Consider the following 19,070-nt stretch of genomic DNA (forward strand, 5'->3'; position numbering starts at 1 on the left):
TGTGTTTATCACTTACTTTTTCTTTTATCCGTGACAGATATGGTGACATATTCTGATGTAACGAATTATGATTTCTAAACTTTTTTTATGCAAAAAGAATCTTTGGCATCTCTGTTCCACCAGACCTTTATGCCACACACTTGGCTGTTTTAGAAAGGATGTATTTAGTTGGCAGTTGAGTTGCATTGTGGATACTGTAGGCATCATGTTATGAGTTTTATAAAAACGTGTGTTATGGATATAAAAATATCTCAGAGCCAGCTCCATTAAGTTTGTTCCTTTTTTGACTGCGAAATAAAATGCATGCAGAAGCCCTTTAAGGGGTAATGTAATTTCCATGGCGGTTATGATGGATAAAAGGGAAGCTTACTGGACAATTTCCAAAAGGACCCGGATGTTTTAACACATTTGCACATACTTTATGCACATAGAAGAAAAGTAGACTTTTGTACAATATCTCACTAAATATATTTACATGACATACAATTCGCCATCAGTGCAATACATAGGAATGTTGCATATTTACCAAATGTTAGACTCTTTCCTTTATGAAGAAAAATAATTCCAATGACAGAAGCTGATAAAACTAATGTATAAAGTAACATGTGCAACTTTTGTATCGGTTAACAGCTTCACATGAAATAAAAAAAATAAAATCTTAGTACCACCCTATCAACAATCAAATATTAAGCATTGAAAAAGTAAAGATCACATGTACATATATATCTTCATACATGTAATGGATTGCTTTTGTACAAATACTTTATATAACTTTGGCAGTTTATCAGGAACAAAGTTATCGGAAAAATATGAAACAATAATATCAAACTGTCAGCAATGTCATGTAAGCTTGCCTTCCAAAGCTCATGTTCACAGTGGTCATTCAGAAAGGTTGGAAGCCGATGGCAGAAAAACCAAGAACAAAAAGCCAAAGAAAAAGAAAACATTTCCATCCTTTCTGCTAGGACTGTTAGCACTGGAGGCTGTCGTCATTGTTGTCATGGTTATAAAATTACAAACACCTATGAAGGTTTAGATAGCAGTCATCGCCATTTAAAAAAACATGGTCTATTTTCAGGTCGACTTAAAATACAAACAGTTTGAAGGCAAGGGGACAGGACCCTGCTCAGCGGTCACTGTGGAATCATGGGAGAGACATGACCGAGAAGAGGACATGCACATCAGTGCTGTGTGGAAGCACGTGAGGCCAAAAAACGAGGGTGCAAAATAAACGAATTTGCAACAATCGAAACGCCACATGGTCAGAAAATGACTTACACCGGACAAAATAATCGAGCAAATTTCAAACATACTAAGTTCACCATAATTCATATACGTTGATTTTGTTCTTTTTTTTCCACTGGTTTGGCACTTTATTGGAACAAATCTCTGTTCAAAAAGACTAATGTTGTACAAAAGGTATCATGTCTCATTAACATAACTCGTAGAATATAGTACTTAATAGTAAGCATACGGTAAGTAAACACTTGTACATACTGTAGTTTTAAAATGAACATTCCAACAGATGTTTTACACACATGCACAAAAACAAACAAACAAACACAACTTTCTCTCTCTCGCTCTCTCTCTCTCTTTGCTGCCTCGCCACATTTGGGCCTCCTCCATTTCTCTTTGGACAATCTTATTCTCCTTCTGAGTGATCCTCTATCCCGAAAGAACAACTGTTGCTACTGCTCTTTCTCATCTTCCATCTTTCCCTCGCTATCGTTTACCTAAGACAACACAACTCATTTAATACTGTGGGGTTTTGTTTTTTTTTTGCTCCACGTTATGACACTTCCTCCGCCGAGCGCGTGTCTGTCTTGAGACGCACAAACTCTTTGGCCACCTCGTCGTTGGTCCTTTGAGAGAGTATCCTCATGATGGTGATGCCCGTTTCGTCCATGGAGATGCTCTTCACCAGCGGGTAGCAGGCGGCGCAGCTGCCCTTGTCTGCCAGCTCTTTGAGAGGGATGACGGTCATGCCGATGATGCGGTCCTCACGGGCAAAGCAGTAGTCCTTCACTGAGACATGAAGCTCATAGGCCTCTGGACCGTGTTCGTTACTCAGAACACTGAGAAAAATGACAAGGATGAGGTTGGGGTGTGACTTAGAAAGAAATTAGACATGAACAGATTTAAAAAGTAGTCCTAAATCCTACTTTTAAAACAACCATCATGGGTAATGAAAATTTACATCACAGGCAGTGAGAGGGTGTCTGAGTGTCACTTAAAAGTACATGAAACTAACCTAAATGCGCTTTTTTCCTATTATCATATAAGCTTAATAAGTGTTCCTGTCAGGAACTGTACAAGAATGTGAACGAACTGCTGACATTTGGCTTTGTTTACAGCTGAATATAGCCTGTCAGTAAACAAGTCTGGCATGGTGACATTTCCACAGTGAAAAGCCTCCTTACTGTATGCGTGGCAATCATGAGAAACTCAATCATGTTTTGTGAGGGAAATTAATGTATCTATTCAAAAGAGCAATTATTCTGAGCTTTTTTTTAGGCTTTTTTCTAATTATCCACAGAAACCTGTGGCTTCTTGAAATTCAAATGACAATGCCCAAGCATTGTCATTTGAATTTCAAGAAGCCATATAAATATATATGCAGACATCACAATGTGCGCTGCTAACGCTAAGATCACTCCAGATGTATGACTTGGCTGAGTGGGCCTGACTCTGAGAAATACAATACTTAAAATTGTCACGTTAAAACAGTTGCTTGATTTGCTTTTATTACAAAAATAATGCTGCTGAATAATGTACATTCTAAGGTTAGAAAAGTAAGGTGTTACAGGTACTATTAAGCATATAGATTTCTGCTGCTTTCTTTGTAGTGTGCAGCAATCTCAGTTGTTAAAAATGAAGGTGATGTGCCAAAAACTGCAGTTTGTTGAATAGCCACCTGAGACCTGAAGTGCCCAACTTTAAAACAGAAACAAACACGTAGAACCTGGAACTTGTTTTTTTTTTTTTTGGTGTCTCTTCAGCTTATTTCCCCTACATGGGACATTTTTATTATTATAGATGACTGATGGTGTGGACTGAACTGGGACAGGACTGTCATTCTGGCGTTCAGTTTAAAAAGGAAAAACCAGATAAATAATATGGCTCACTGTGTAGTTCATTTTACTGATAGACTGTGCAACAAAAGTAACATTTTTTATTATGTAAATTTTGGACAAATTATTAGCATTCGTCACTGTGTGATGCAGAAATATAGTATATAAAAGATATAGCCACTGTGATGGACATGACTAACACAGTGTATCTGACAGAGAAACTGAGGGACACTGGCTGCTTATTGCTGCTCAAGTTGTAAATTGTAAGTTATTAGTCATCCATTATCTTTTCTGAATCTTAGATTGACCATGATTTATCAAAAGGGGTTCATGTTCTTTTCAGTATGATTGGAAACTAGCAATCAAGGACATGAAGTCTTCCCAAAAGTGTTGACTGAGGTCCCTGAGCAAGGGAACCAAGGGCTAAGTTCCCTTACACCTCTGTATAACAAGAATCTTTGTGCAAACAGAGGAGTTATCCCCTGCTGGCCATAATGCATAATGCAGGTTTCAGGGGCTTCAGCACTGGCTTCTCTTTACAGACCTCAAAGCTCCAGCTATCTTTTATATTGTATATAGATGCACCCTAGTTGTCTAGGCTAGTTAACATTTGCTATTTGATAACTTGATACTGAGACCTGTTGTCCAAACACAACTCTGCCAAAAATATCTTTTGAAAGAGTAGACCACAAAACAATAGGTGACATTACAGTTCCAGGATGCATCCATATTTTATTTACACTTTGTGTTTGTAGTTTGCAGATAGCACACTGATTTCTGATTCAAAAGCAAATATATGAAGTATATTATTATTAATGACAGTAATAGAAAAAAATGACACTAAATTAAAGAATATTACAATATTACAAGAAGTGAATAAAATTGCTCACAATTTTATTCACTTCTTTAACTGACGAGGAGGACACAGATACTTACTACTGGAATGTTTCATTGTACTTTGGTGACCAATTGTTATTCTTGGTCTTGGTGCTGAATTTGCGTTTCTTGTCAGCCAGATGTGGACCCACGGCATTGACTTCTACAAATGGCCGGAACATGGCGTTGGTTTGCCAGATGAGGTTGTTCACTCCGACCACTGAGAAACGCAGAGGAAATAATAATCTCATTCATTACGACATGGACACAGGTACAAGAAAGGAAAGTCCACTAATTCTGCCAAAAAAGATTGTGTATTCCAAGCTCAGTTTCTATTTTTGGACCTGTATTTATCTTGTTCCCACAGATAAACGGCTAAATGTAGAAAATGTCATGTTAAACTGAGATACCGTCGGAGCAAGCATAACAGAGCCTGATAACAGAAACATTTCCAGCTATCTGCAGCATTAATGGTAAACATCTCTGCGTGTTAGTGCCTATGAATCAGCCTGCAAAGATTTCTTTTCATACTCACTCTTCTGCACTGATATTCAAATAACGAGTAAATCCACAGTGAAGAAGACCAGAGACATTGACTTACATGCAGCGTCAGTAAACCATAATGATGTGGCAGCATGCTGGATTTTCTGTGTGAGCTGCCAAATTTAGATTCAGGAAATGCAGAAAAAATTTAATCAAAAGCTAAACTGTGACTCATGTAATGATGGCTTTTCCTGTTTGTGAAAACATTGTTGCTTTGCTCTCATGTTTTTAGTTTCTCTAATGCCTATGGTGCTTTTGGGGGGAGGCAGGTTTAGAGACACTGTAAGGAAATAAGGAGGCTCACAGTGAATTAAAAGAAATACATCTCTGGAGAAATTCTGTAATGATAAAGCAAAGAACTAATAAACAGCCAACCTTTGAGCCAGCTGTACATGCATAGCTGAACTTGACTTGTCTTATCTGTGTAGTAGCAGACCTATGTATTTTCCAGTTTATAGCTATTACAGTATACAAGTATCAATCTTTTTTTTTTCAGCTATCCCCTAATTACAGTGACTTTGTACTGTGCTCTAGCAGGATGTAATTTTGAAGTACAATAGAAGTATAACTTGCAGGGATAATAATGCAGTTTTAGGACTCCGTTTTGGTAAAAGTCTTTTCAGGTGCATTGTTTTAAAAAAAAATCATACTGGCAAATGCAGACGATTTGAAAGAATGAAACTATTAAAGAGTAAGGTAATTAAATTTGGACGATCAAATAACAACTGAATTAGTTTTAAAAAAGTTATTTTTTGCAATTGTCTTTTGCTTAAGTTTGATTACGTAATAAAATTTCCTTTGTTTTTATCAATGTCTTGTAGTATGTAATGCTCTACTACTACCAGAAGGTGGTGATAATGTATCTATAAGCTGTTTGCCAACAACCATGAAACAACACAACATAGAAGAAGAATGTTACTAACACTTAAACAGGAGACACACATAAAGGCCAAAACTATTGCCCATCGTGAAATTGCATGGAAATCCAAATATGCACGGTCATTTGAAAGCTTAGAAGAATGATTGACTAATACCTATAGTACCTAGTGGAATTGACAACAACAGCTATTACAAATATGACAATACTGCATCAATCCCGACACTGTCATGCATAAAACACCTGATTTTCTATTTAATTACAATAAGAAACAACATATCAAAAGGTAATTAACTTATTCTCTGATTTTGAAGGCGCTCCAAGAAGCTGTGCTGCTGATGGCCCCTGCAGCCCAGTTGCACAGATGAGATAGATTTTTGTGAATATTTGCAGGTGTGAACAGATTTGACTGGAAATAACAAAAAGCAGGTTTGAGTATAGGAAAAAGCTCACCCTTCACGCTGACTTTGTGCTCTCCAGTGCCAGGGTGAGAGATGAGATTCACTTGCATCGACACCTCCCCCACTGATCCGTTGGATGACTGACCTGGACACACACCAAAACAGCAACAGGAGAATTGGAAAGAGGCGTAATGAAAATCAGAAAGAATGGAGGAGCAGCAGTGAGGAAGCAGGGAGAGAAATACAGAGATCAGGAACCCGAAATAAAAGAGATGGAGACTGAAAAGAGGGAGAGAGAGAGAGAGAGAGAGGGAGGATGCGAGGACAGATGCAAAACTGTGAAGACAACTATCTGTGTACCTGGTGAATCCAAAGATTGATCCAAAAAGCTGTGTATAAACACATGAGTGTGTCAGAACTAAAAGAGAAAAAACAGACCTAAGGAAAACAGTAAGAGAGTAGACTTGTTTTCACTCTCATGGCAGCCCAGTAGCAAGCAAAGCCAGAGTTTCCTTTAGCTCCAGGCTAAACAAGAATAACAACAAGTAAAAAAAATAGAAACATGAAATAATCTGTCTGGTTTGAGGGCTGTGAAAAAGGCACATGTTGTGAAGGAATCTACTAAATGAATAATGTTCTACATGCTGAAATCAACAACGTCTTAGCTCAAGTGAAAACACTGGATTTAACTCCATGGAAACACACTATGAATGCCATGCAACAGAAAGGAAATAGATGAGGCAAAGGGAATGCATGAATATAAAGGAGGACTCTGCTCAGTTGCTGTGCAGCATCATTAACGTGTCACTCAGTCAGAGATGAACAATTAGAATGGATTGCTGACCATGTTACATACTGTCTGATGTAGGGAGCCTTGCTCATTTCAGCTGCTTCATGTTTAAGCCAGCCAGGAGCAAGTAGACGTTGAACACTACTTAATGTAGAGGCATGTTGATCCAATAGCTAATCAATATATGCCAAACATGCAGCACCCGTTGTGGCTGGTAATGGGGAAACAAGCCTTGAGATTTATTGTAATGAAGCCCCAGGAAGCCGATAGAGAACTAAGAAACTGCAGCACAATGAAGTCCTGAACTTGTGAGAACACACAGCAATGCCACTGCATGGTCACTTTAGCTATCAGGGTAAAAACAGACATTATGGTATGTTGTGCATTTATGAAAAAAAATATACCAGTGTACTCAACAGATACTAGAAAAGGAATTCTGAGAGACGTAGAAGCTCAAAGTGTGAAGAAGACAAATGGTACATGTTGAAGATAAAAGAAAGCAGGGATAGATAAAAACCAAGGTGGCAGCGAGTAGGCCTTAGGATCAGATTAAGTGAGGAAAATGCAGATAAGAAAGGCGAGTTGTCTGCATTAATTGACGAAGACTTGCTCTTAAATTCCCAGATTTTTTCCACTGTCAAATAAGACGTTACGCTTAGCCTACACCGTGTGACATTTCAACACACGAATACTACATAACCAAAAAACTGCAAAATATTCATGCGAGATTACTGTAAGCTAGACAACAGCCCCCACTCAACAAAGAGACACATGTATGCTTCCGAGAGCAGGCTTGGCAGGATTAAACTGGTACATGCCGTGGTCTAAATATGTCGTTCTCAGAGCACAGGGGTTGGTGATTAATGAAACTGTGTCCACTGTGCTACATCAAGCATCATTTCCACATTCTTTAATTTTTGACCTCAACCAGCTCACTACTTCCACTTAAAGACAGAACATTAGGCCACCTCAGATAAAAAGCATGGTGTGAAATTGCGGGTGGAGCTGGAATGGGATGAGAGATGTAGCGCGGGTGGAAGAAGAGAAACACATCGAGCAATCTGAAAATAGCACACAGCGAAACACTGTGTATCTATGCCCATCTGCCACTCAGGGAAAACGGCAATGCTGGTTGGCCTGCTGGCTGCCGAGCTTTTTCCTACAGGCTTTCAGTTTCCTGCTGCCTGCTATGCAGTGTTCTACAAGGCTGAGCACACTGAGGGAACCGGGAGCTTAAAGCTTCAACGCCCTGCCGGGTTGAATTCCCTCTTGAGCATCTCTGGATACCTGAAGGTATTTCCGCCTTATTACAGAGAAGAAAATCCAAATAAAGACGGATGAGTCAACAACATATACAAGTGTGCCAGAGATGCCGGAAAGAAAGAGTGAGGCGACTGCACAAAAGAGAATATATGGATTTACATAGCAAATACTGTATATCGTATTTATCCCGACAGTGTTTTTTTATGCATTGTTAATGAGAGAGTGAAGGGAAAAGAGCATGAGAGCAATTAAGCCCTTAAGCACACAGGATGAAAAGGCCAAAGATACTGTTGCTGTTTGTTTGTTTTTAAAGTTATTTACAGTGAAAGAGGCACAGTGCTCCTACAGTGATGAGATAAATGCAATTACAGCAATGTTCACTGTGTATTTAAGCTGATAAAAAAGAGGCATCTTCAGAACACATTTACAGCAATATATATGGGGTAAATACTGATGGGAAACTCCATAATGTTAAGGTTAAATAAAGCATTACAACTCCGAAATGTTGCAGACAAATCAGATATTAACTGTGAATTACAGCAACAAATATGTTGTGAATAAACTGTTTTGCTACAAGTGTAATCAGTCGTCATAAAAATATGTTTATTCACTTCTGCCTAGGTGCTAAAATATAGCTTCACAATAGAATGACCAATCTGTCTTTTTTCACGCCTTTGCTGGCACTCTCACTGTGTTTTTATAGATGCTTTCTGTAAAAGTGAAGCTGCCCAAGCAAGGCAGAGAGAATACAGAGTATAGCTCTTAAGACAAAAGTTTTCCAGCATTTGAATGCTGAAATAACTCCATTCCCTCCCAAACTGAAACCCAACTGAGCCTGACCATAGCTAGGTGCTTACCTTGAGAGGTTTGGGTGCATATATATTTCTTGATCAAGGCATCTGTAGGTTGAGTGTAAAGGCTGAGAGCATATTTGAGGGACTTCATATCAGGGCTCTTTTCAAGGAAAGTTTTCTTCAGGCCATTTCCTCCAGCATGGAAGTATTGCTATAAGAAAAGAAAGAGGAGTTAACTTCCAGATGACTCCAAGAATGTTTTCCAGGAAGGGATCCTCTGTTGAGTTCATACACATCAGCAAGTTTCAGTTGGCAGAGAAATAACCTGAGATTATGTGGACAGTATGCATTTTCCAAGCAGGAGACCAGGCAAGAGACAGCAGTAATAGCCACTTTTCTGTCTAATTACCGTGCATTTAAATCTGAAACCCCTGCTTGGGTGGTTAATGCACATTTGCGCTGATAAGCATGATAGCTGAGTACACACAAAGCTTTGCATTCTTTTGAAATGTTGTCACCACTCCTACATATGGAAGATTGTGGCCATGGAGAGATCTTATTAAGAAAAGATGGACTGCTTTTTTGTGCTTATCTGTTCAGCTAGCTTTCTTCTACAACACATGATCATTACACAGACAAAAGAGCTATTGTTAATGGCGCTTGTGTTGTTTGTGGAGTTTCTGTTGTCATGATCCAAGTTAAAAAGTTGGTGCACCCTTATCTCATGTCAATAAATACACTGGACAGAAAATGCAGTAGACAGAGATAAGGTATACACAGCTGCAAAGTGACATCCGAACCACATTGTCTTCATCAGACAAAGCTTGACACCACAATGGAGAAAGTGCCGGTAAATATTTTCAGACTGGTGTCAGGTCAGTGACTCGACACATGGGGAGGCGCTGTGGTCTGCCTCACCAATGATTTATTAGTCATAAAGTTTGACCGACATGTGCTTCTTGTGAATTATACATAATCTGGCGTGCAGAGGTTGAGTCATCAGTGGAGTTTTAAGAGAAAAAAAGAGAAACGGCACATATTCTATCCATAAAATGCCCAGGAAACACTAAATATACATAAAATTCCCAGAGATTAACATCTATAGTTATTTAAAATAAACACACCCAACTACAATTGAATTGGCTTAAACAAACAGTGGTACAATAAGAGTTGTATCTATTCACAATTTCCCACCATATAACACAGGAAGATGTTCAGAATGTCTGTATTTTGTGCCTTGGAGATTTGTCTCATTTTAGGTCAGAACATTTGAAACAATTTATTCAAAAAATATCACCTCCTCATTCCAATCACCGTCACAGCACTAAGACTCACAGAATATAAGCTGTACTGATCTATAAGAGTGTCGCCTCATCCTGAAAAATGCCTGCAGTGTTACTGCTGGGCTGCAGTGCTGCATTCCCTCTGGCAAAAAGACCCAAACCAACCTGCATGCTCAAGATATCACCCTGCCTCCAGTAAAATCACCGGCCACCTTTACAACATCCGTACTTTCTTTTTGTTACCCTATTACTTTCCTCCAGTTCCTTATATTTTGCCTCATATATTTGATTTCGTTTTTCTTCTTCATTTATTTTCTCTATCTTCGAGGCTTAGCAGGGGTTTGCATTTGGTAGTTAATGATGTGAGGCTGTAGTCTTCTGCTGATAAGTCTTTAGCACATTTACCTGAGCAAGTAAGTGATTACTAACAGTTTATTTTCTGGTAATACTAACATCTGATAACAAGAAAGACAAATAAAATGGCCTGCATAAAGAATCTTATTATCAGTTTTTTTCCTAATATCTATGTTTGTTGTTCAAAAACTGGGATCTATTCTGAAATGCACTTCAATAAATGCCTACATATTATCTTATTAACTATATCAAATATACATTTTATCGAGGAACTCTCAGACATCTTTCTCATACAATCAGACAAGGCCAGAGTTCAAAGAAAGGATAAATAATACATTACTGGGGCTCTGTTAAGTGTGCTATTTTGTCAGGTAAGGTCTGCTTAGGCCACTGCATTATCCTGCCCATTCATTTTTACAGGTTTGAAGTTCAGCTTGGATGAAATATTATATTTAAATGTTTAAATAAAAAAGCATTTAAATAAATAAATATGTTGCACAGGATTTAACTTTTTAGTCCAAGAAGAAATTCTTGGTTCTATATATTTATACTTACTGATGAATGGCACATTTCTTTTAAATTTTAGTGTATCTATTTTTGATGGGTTTTGAGGTTGTTCTGTTTTTTAGACTGTATATTCAGGTAGCCATTTAAACAGAATTTCTAAATTTCTACCAACTCTGTGTTAATCGACTGCTCTCATTGGAATACTGATGAAAGAATTTCGGTGACATGATTGATTTAAACCTCCAGGTAGTTTCCTTGGTGACAGCAAAATCAATTAGTTTTTTTTCTACACCTTATGGAGTCGTGTTTCCATAGTGGCACCTTGCCATAACTCTCCTCTTGTGCCTGAAGAACTCGGACTTGGTATCATTTTGTATCCTTTTGCAAAAACTGTCAAATGGCAGAAAAGTAAAATGCTGCTGTTTTTTCTTCTTTTTCTATGGGCTTGGGAAGTGTCAGAGGTATTTTTAAGATGAAATTTATTTTTAGTTTTAAGTTGTGCACCATACTCTTGTAGTTTCACTTCATCAATATTAACATTAACAAGCAAACAAGAAATACTAACAAGCTCCTGGTTGAACCAAAGAGCATCGCTTTGGAGCAAATACTACAACTCGTGACCAGTATTTCAGTGTTTTTTAAAACTGCTAAATAATTTTTTAATGTTATTTTTTTATTTTATTAAGTCCCACCCTATTACACTACCACCACCATATTTTACTGTTGGCATTATGGTCCTTTTTTGAAATGCTGTGTTAATTATATGCCAGATATAACAGGAATCAAACCTTCATATAAGTTCAGATTTTGTCTCGTCAACCCACAGAATGTGACTTTAGATCAGGGGTAGGCAACTCCAGGTCTTGAGTGCCGGTGCCCTGCAGGTTTTGGATCTCACCCTGGGTCAACACACCTGAATCAACTGATTAGTTCATTACCAGGCCTCTGGAGAACTTCAGGACATGCTGAAGAGGTCATTTAGCAATTTGAATCAGCTGTGTTGGATCAAGGACACATCTAAAACCTGCAGGACATCGGCACTCGAGGCCTGGAGTTGCCTACCCCTGCTTTAGATTGTAGGATGATGTGTTGCTTTTTGAGACCTCTTAGTCTGCTTCACTTTGTCACTCAGGTTCTAAGTAATTTCATAATTCAACAGGTCTGCCAGTAATCAGGCCTGACTGTGGCTAGTAAAACTGAACCAAACTTTCCAAAAAAAAAAGTGGTTAATCACAGTTAATTCATGATTTAACAAGACAGCCAATTAATTTTTCACACAGAACCAGATAGGTTTGGATATCCTTTTTCCCTTAATCAATGAAATCATCATTTAAAAACTGCAATCTGTATTTACGTGGGTTATCTTTGTCTAATATAAACAAATTGTTTGATGATCTGAAACATATGCAAAACACTAGGAAACCAGGAAGGGGGCAAACACTTTTTCACACCACACCACTCAGCCATAGAAAACCCTGCCATGAATCACCTGGTGCACAACTTTTGTACTGATGCTAATGCTAGAAGAGGTTTGGAACGCTGCAGTTATTGAGTCAGCAGAGTGCTGGAAACTTTTACGTACTAGCCTCAGCACTTAGCAACCCGCTCTCTTTATGTGGTCTTTTACTTTGTGGGTGAGTTACTCTGATTCCTAAATGCTTCCACTTTACAATAACACGACTTTCAGTTGATGGTGAAATATCGAGGAGAGAATAAATTTCACGAACCTACTTGTTGTTGCAGTGGTATCCTGTTACAGTACTGCACTTGAGTTCAGTGAGCTCTGTAGAATGACCCATTCTTTTCTGCCCTTTATGTTTGTAAAGACTGCATGGCTAGGTGTCCGAGTTCATACACCTACAGCAATTCAAATTACTATTTCATTCATGTACTTTATTATTTTTACATTTTGACAATATTTAATGTCATTATATATGATGTGGAAAAAATAAAACATAATCGGTAACCTTTAGTAAATCCATTTACAGTGTAAACATAGGTGCAAGTAGAGACTATAGCTCTTAAGACTAAAATGTCCAAAGCATGTCACGAGTAACAGAATTCCACACTCCTAGAATATGCATGTTTAAATCATTTGCATATCTCTGCTATGTATGCACACCTGCTTTTCCTTTTAAAGGTCAAGTTTAGCCAGTACTGCCAACTGTATAATAAACAAACAAAAAAAAAAACCTCACCTTGATGGTGGGAAGCACAAGGTCCATGGCTGCGCACTGGCGTGGTGTCAGACTTCTGGCTTCTTCTCGGATGACATGCTCCTAGAGAGAGAGAGTAAAACACTGCAGTAAGCAAATACCATCACAAGTCACATTTGTTAACTTTGAATTTTAAGATGTATCTCCAGCAAAATGGTTATGACCTTAAGTGAGCCATAGTGCTCGTGATATAGAGCATTTACTGCTTACAAACCAGAACCAGTGCAAGTCATTTAAACTGTTTGTGATAAATTTAAACCTCGCTGTCTCACACCAACACACAAAAAAATCTATTTTAATCATGAAAAATGTTTTTGTCAATTCTAATTGGAGCTTTCATGACCCGTAAATTGATTGCTGTAAATAACTTCTGGCACTGCCTTATTTCTCAGGTGTGTACAGCTCGTGTGTACAGAAGCAAAAGTTTCATATTGGATGTGATTTAACTATTTAATCCACATAATCACACTGTCAGGTGCATGCCGATGGTGGTTTACTTTGAAAATGCACATCGCAATCTTGAGATGAAAGATGTGTGTATTCAGCTGCAATCATCATATGGTACAGATTTAATCAACCAAAAGTCTTTAAACAGAGCTACTGTGAGAGGAAATAGTTTAATCTGCATCAGTGCTAAGATGTTCTTTGGTTTTGATGCCAAAATTGCACTGGGTCACCCTCATTGTGTCTGTTCCAGCACTTTCTCCATCCAGAGAAAACAAAGCCATAGTGTGCCCCAAAAACACTGGAGGTTGCATGGAGGAAGATATCATGTTCTGATGGAGAAACTGTGTATGTTTAGATAGACTTTTTTTGCCATTTATTATTATATTATATTACTGTAATAATGTATTTATTTACTCTCGTAATTGAGTATTTCAAATAGAAATCTTCCTGCAAAATCCATGTAGTAAGCTGAGAACACACTACAAGCTGTTTGTTGTCAAATATTTGCTGAAAAAGATAAGTGCTGTGTAGAGCTGAGCACGGGATTTACAGAGGTCATAGGACATAGACATCAAAGTGGTCCTGCACACTGCATTACATTTTTCAAGCAAACTGTCAATCAGCCAAAGTGTTCTTCAACTGTTCCAGCGAATCTGAAAACATTACATAGTTCAAAAGTCACATCACTGCAATAGCAATTAGTCAGGGATTTACTTCGGATGTTAGATTGTGCAGGAAGAGTTAGACACATGCCTTAATATATTAACAGGAGAGAACAGAGCTAAGAATAAAAAAATGACATCAGAAAATGAAGCCTACATTTTATGACAAAAGTAAAAGAGCTGGAGATTATCAGTCATAATCACGAATAACAAGAGGATGATGAAGCACTTTAATACTTTTGGAGAACGACAGAAAAACGCCCATCTGTGTACAGATGATCAGTACCCAGATGTTGCCTCAAAGGACATCTGACGGAATCCCACACACAACACAAACATGAATTCGCTTAAAATTCAGCAGGGAAACACACATTACATTTGCAACTTCTGTGTGACTCAGAGCTAAAATACCTCTCAGAGGTATTGTCACACCCTAGTTGTTAGTGAAACCACAGCACAGCCACTGATCTATCCAAATGCCTCACTAAATGGAGCTCGTGGGATTAGACATCCTCCAGTCACATCAGCAATTAGACACCTGCCCAGTTATGTAGCTCCAAGCTGTATTTCATGATGCCAAAGAAGAATTATCTTACAAGGTTTTTGTTCTTTTTATATTTCTGGACACTTGCATGTGTAAAATGTTGATCATGTTCAGCTGCGTGGTGAGATTATTTCTTTTGATTTGTGTAATTTATATTACATAAGCCATGACCACAAACATTTTTTCCAAATATAAGAACAATCCATCTTTAATTTAAGTCCCTTTTTAGACAATATAGGATTCAGACCAAACAGAGTTTATGTATTGTGATATTTATAAGCTCATTCATAAATTACCTTCAGTTTGGATAGCTGTCCCAAGTCCTTGGCAGCACTGAAGATCATCTGAGCTCCTTGCTGTTGGAGAAGCAGATACGGTTTCATCATGAACCATCGTATGAAAATATATTTTTGAAAAATGCAGCAGAAATTGTTAAAAGATTATCAGGTGATCAAGCTAAACAGAGTGAAGGGATAACTTATTGTTGCTGAAATTGGATTTCTAAAGTGGCATTGGGCGACATCTCAAACACTGTTTGACATGATGACTTTAAGATTTGCCTGGTTTGGGTGACAATAAAAAATGGGCTTAATGAGATACTCCTAAGATGAAAAATATTAACCAAGCTCTCACAAAAGGATTAGGAGTATGAAAAAACTTGTTCCACGTGCATAAAGATTTAGAGATGTCATGTTGCCGTGCTTCATCTTCTGTACAGTGATTTGTGTGCTATGAGGGGGCAGGAGAGAGCGGAACAGATGGAGGAAGAGAGAGAGACAGGTGCACAAGAGGAGGGAGGTGGAGGCCAAGTGAAGAGCTGAAAGAGGTAAGAGAGAAGGGGAATCTCACACAATACTCACACTCTGGTCACTCAACGGAGGCAGAACAATTGTTCTCTCGATTGTGTTCAGCACAATCTTCCAAAGCTCTTTGAGGACTCGTTTCAGCACTGTCTTCTCACAAATCTTGGCAAATAACATTAAACTGCAAAACAGGAAAGGAGGTCATGTGTCAGGTTAACACTTACAGCCCTGCCTCAAAACTAAACAAACATGGCTAAAGACTCCTACTAATGTCTTCATAAATATAATGATTAAATAAAGAAAAGAGGAAAAAAACAGCTGGGATTCAAAGAATAAATGCAGCAGCTTTATGATTTAATCTCACCCTATTGTGGAAGCAGGGTCTAAGAGACATGAGAAAGGATTTTGTATTTCCATATCATTAAGAGGATTCCCTGTAATACCCCACTGGCCTCAATGTTGATTTGACAAAAGATTGAGAACGATTCCCAGGGCTCAGCTAACCATATCAGAACACAGTGTAAAAACCCTCCAAGTAATAAATGCAGTCCTTAGGTTACTTTAGTAGGCAGTGATCGATAATGTGTCTCCTGTGTATTATACCCATTTTTCCTAGTATCAAAGTGGTCCCAACCAGAAATGAAATGATCAAACAATTGATCAGCATTGAGGAGAGGAGGAGAACGGATTTCTTTACAATCAAGGGTCTATTTTTCCCTTAATCTTAGTCTTAGGACACAACACTGTCTGAAAAAGGCAGCCCAAGGACTTAAATGATACTAAAGAAAAATGCAATGTCCTCTAACAATGTGCTGAACTGGCCAAATGAATAACACCAAACAATAACTTTCGGTATGTTAATGTGCGTGCTATATTTTTCTGCTTAACTTGCAAATGCTGTGTTTAAGGAAGTGTGATCTAGAGCTCCCTGGTTGGATTGCTTTTGTAGTTCTGTACTTGGATTAATGACATTTGCTGGAGAGGCTGGCACGTGCAAGTATTGTAAACAAAAGGACAAAATTGTGTTACACAATTCTTCTACCTTGTATTCAGTAGATACCCACTTTTTGTCCAGAAGGTCCATAAGAGGCCGGAGGACAGTCTCTGCGTCCATGGCAGCATTACTTCCTTTGGCTGGACCTTTCATCTGAACCAGCTCCTGGTTCATCTGCTTCACACAGTCCTCAATCACAGGCTTAAAACTGTGTGATGGAAACCAGAAATCCTTTGAATCTTTTTCTTCTATTTTTTTTTTAATGCTGCAGCAGTAAAAATTAACCATTTTGAATTGGTGCTAGCTCACTCCCGCTGTTCCTATTATATGACTGAAAAGGTGTTAAGAGCTGGGGTGACATTTGTTCATTTGGAAATGTTAAGGAACTTGCTGTGCTCACAAAGCATGGTGCACAGCAAGAGCGTGAGCCACTTACATTGTGAGCAAATGTCTGTCAATAACTAAGCAGCCATATAGTTCAATTTCTTTGACAGAACAAGACATGAATGAAGTCATTAACCATTTGAAAAACACCCCATGCGCGCATTTTGAGTAACACCAGTGCTCACCTGGAGCCAAACACTCCGCTGAGCTCATCCAGCACTGTGTTGAGTTTATTTTGCAGCTCCTTTAGCAGATCACTGGCCTCTGCATCCAGCTGTGAGTAAAAAACAAAAAAAACAAAAACCCAGTTATGGCATAATTACACACCATACACTAAACACACACTGACTAGAACTCGGTATCTCTGGAGGATGCCTCTAGTAGGGTGGGGGTGCTGGGGGGATGGGGGCAGGCACAGAGGAGTGGTAACCTGCCTTGCTGGTGGCCTCCTACTCATTCTGCCTGCCATCTGTGGCAAACAGCGCTCTGAATACCAATGGACAGCTCACCTCCAAGCACTGTAACAATAACTGCCGAGTCATGAGACACGGTGTCAGCAAAGAAGCAGCGAGCGAGAGGTCTCTCAATGGAGAACATTTTTGTGCACTATTACACATGTTACAGAAGAGAGAAGATGCTGGGAGCCTGCTACATCTCTGGGATTTAAGCATTTGGGCATTTATACATACAGATGTTCTGATTCTCAAGACGTCTGACTGACGTTTTTCAGTTTTAGGGAGAAAAAACCTTTTTATGTTTGTTGCAATAAACAGGTGCAAGATTTATTTGAGAGTGAAAAGTTTATTTATTGAAATGTGGGTGTGTTTTGATTGATATCTATATCCCACATATCTATATGGTGACAGATGACAACCTTACAAATGAATAGCTTCCAAAGCCAGCCGATGCAAAATACATCAACACTTTTTTTCCCCACAACATTTACTGTACGCATGCATTTGTTGGCCATATTTATGCATGCGCATGTGATGAATGTATGCGCATGTTCATGTTCGCATTTATGTAATGTTTTGGACATGTTTTCATAAAATACATAGACAGACACTCGTGCTATGCTGCGTGCCAGTAACTAAATGTATGACTGCATCTGCTTGTCTCAGTGTTTGTGAGGCTCTGTACAAATGTTAGTGTTTTTGATGTTGTTCAGGCTTAGTGCTGAGATGGATGTTTGAGGTAAGGCACGGCACCACATGCACGACAGATCGTCACGTTATACCCGATAAGCTTAGCCATGGAGCCGCTCATCTCTCACATTCTAGTGGCAGATAGCTCAGCTGGGAAGCAGATGAGTAAACTAAACCTTTTATGGCTGTGGAGGAGACACGCCTCTATTTGTGGATTGATCGAAATAGATTTTACATCTGTGTGTTCACATGCACAAACATTAAGGCTGTTGTCACCTCAATGGAATTGATGGATCACGCTGACAAAAAGTAGTCTGCGCCCATAAAGATTTGACGTGTAATTTTTTTCACCATGTGTAACGTGATTAACGTCTTTTCATGTGATAGCAAAATAAATACGTTTTAAAAAAAACTAGGTATTTTTTATTTTGCTTTCTCCTGGAAAAAGTTTCAGATCGGGGCTCTAATTTCTAGCCTGGCAGTCCCTGAAATTGAACAATATGTCTGGATAGGGGTGCTGGCAAAAAAAAAAAAAAAAACATCCCAACACTGTTAGAGAAACCAAGGCAACTGTCACCTCCCAAGTGGAAAGAAAAGTCTACTCTGACTAATGTGTTATTCCTGATCCTGCAATCGAATGTCTACCTGCAGTCCTGACAGCAAGGCCTTCATTTAAAACCTGTGACATGCCAATTTAAAGATGTGGTGCATTTTCCTGGATACGATGTCTAGAAATGAATATGGGTACAATTGATAGATACTACTGCATTCTCATTTGAAGAAACTGCTAATGAAGTTTAGGGCAAATGTACACCAATTCCACCACAAGATTTCTTACACACGTAGTCTAAGTAGCCAGTGCATTTTTAATCTTGTCAATTAATCTTTACAGGAGGGAAACAAAATGTCTGGAAATCATGGAGCACCTGGTTTCTCCATGGCAACTGGTTTCACTTGACACTGAGTGGCATCCAGAGTCTTCCTGAGTGTACTACTCTCCCCTGGCTGACAGCCTATCAACTGCAGTCCAGCTCTGATTCCCCTTGCCTGTTTCAACAATGCAATATCTACTCACTGGCAGGTTGTTAGTCCAGAGCACCGTTTGTCCATAATGAC

The 19,070-nt window shown here is 38.7% G+C and overlaps 1 protein-coding gene across 3 annotated transcripts in view; it reads right to left on the bottom strand.

Moving 5' to 3' along the window:
- Positions 1-209: 209 nt before the first annotated feature.
- unc13c (unc-13 homolog C (C. elegans)) overlaps positions 210-19,070 on the bottom strand; it is a 112,545-nt gene continuing 93,684 nt past the window's right edge. For 2 of the 3 annotated variants that reach the window (XM_086270487.1, XM_086270537.1), the window contains 9 exons: positions 16,995-17,083; positions 16,496-16,633; positions 15,489-15,612; positions 14,925-14,984; positions 12,958-13,038; positions 8,679-8,826; positions 5,821-5,913; positions 4,008-4,167; positions 211-2,075 (listed from right to left, as the gene is read on the bottom strand). In XM_086270487.1, the coding sequence (XP_086126613.1) occupies positions 1,790-2,075; positions 4,008-4,167; positions 5,821-5,913; positions 8,679-8,826; positions 12,958-13,038; positions 14,925-14,984; positions 15,489-15,612; positions 16,496-16,633; positions 16,995-17,083 (1,179 nt within the window). In that variant the 3' untranslated portion in view covers positions 211-1,789. Of the gene's footprint in view, positions 2,076-4,007; positions 4,168-5,820; positions 5,914-8,678; positions 8,827-12,957; positions 13,039-14,924; positions 14,985-15,488; positions 15,613-16,495; positions 16,634-16,994; positions 17,084-19,070 lie in introns of all 3 variants that reach the window. The other variant, XM_086270444.1, reaches the window with a different exon arrangement.

Source organism: Aulonocara sp. 'chitande type north' Nkhata Bay, linkage group LG1 (genome assembly GCF_057382095.1).
Source record: "Aulonocara sp. 'chitande type north' Nkhata Bay isolate Kocher_YH1m ecotype deep benthic linkage group LG1, A_spYH_male_GT1.1, whole genome shotgun sequence".
In the NCBI taxonomy this organism is placed as follows: Eukaryota; Metazoa; Chordata; class Actinopteri; order Cichliformes; family Cichlidae; genus Aulonocara; species Aulonocara sp. 'chitande type north' Nkhata Bay.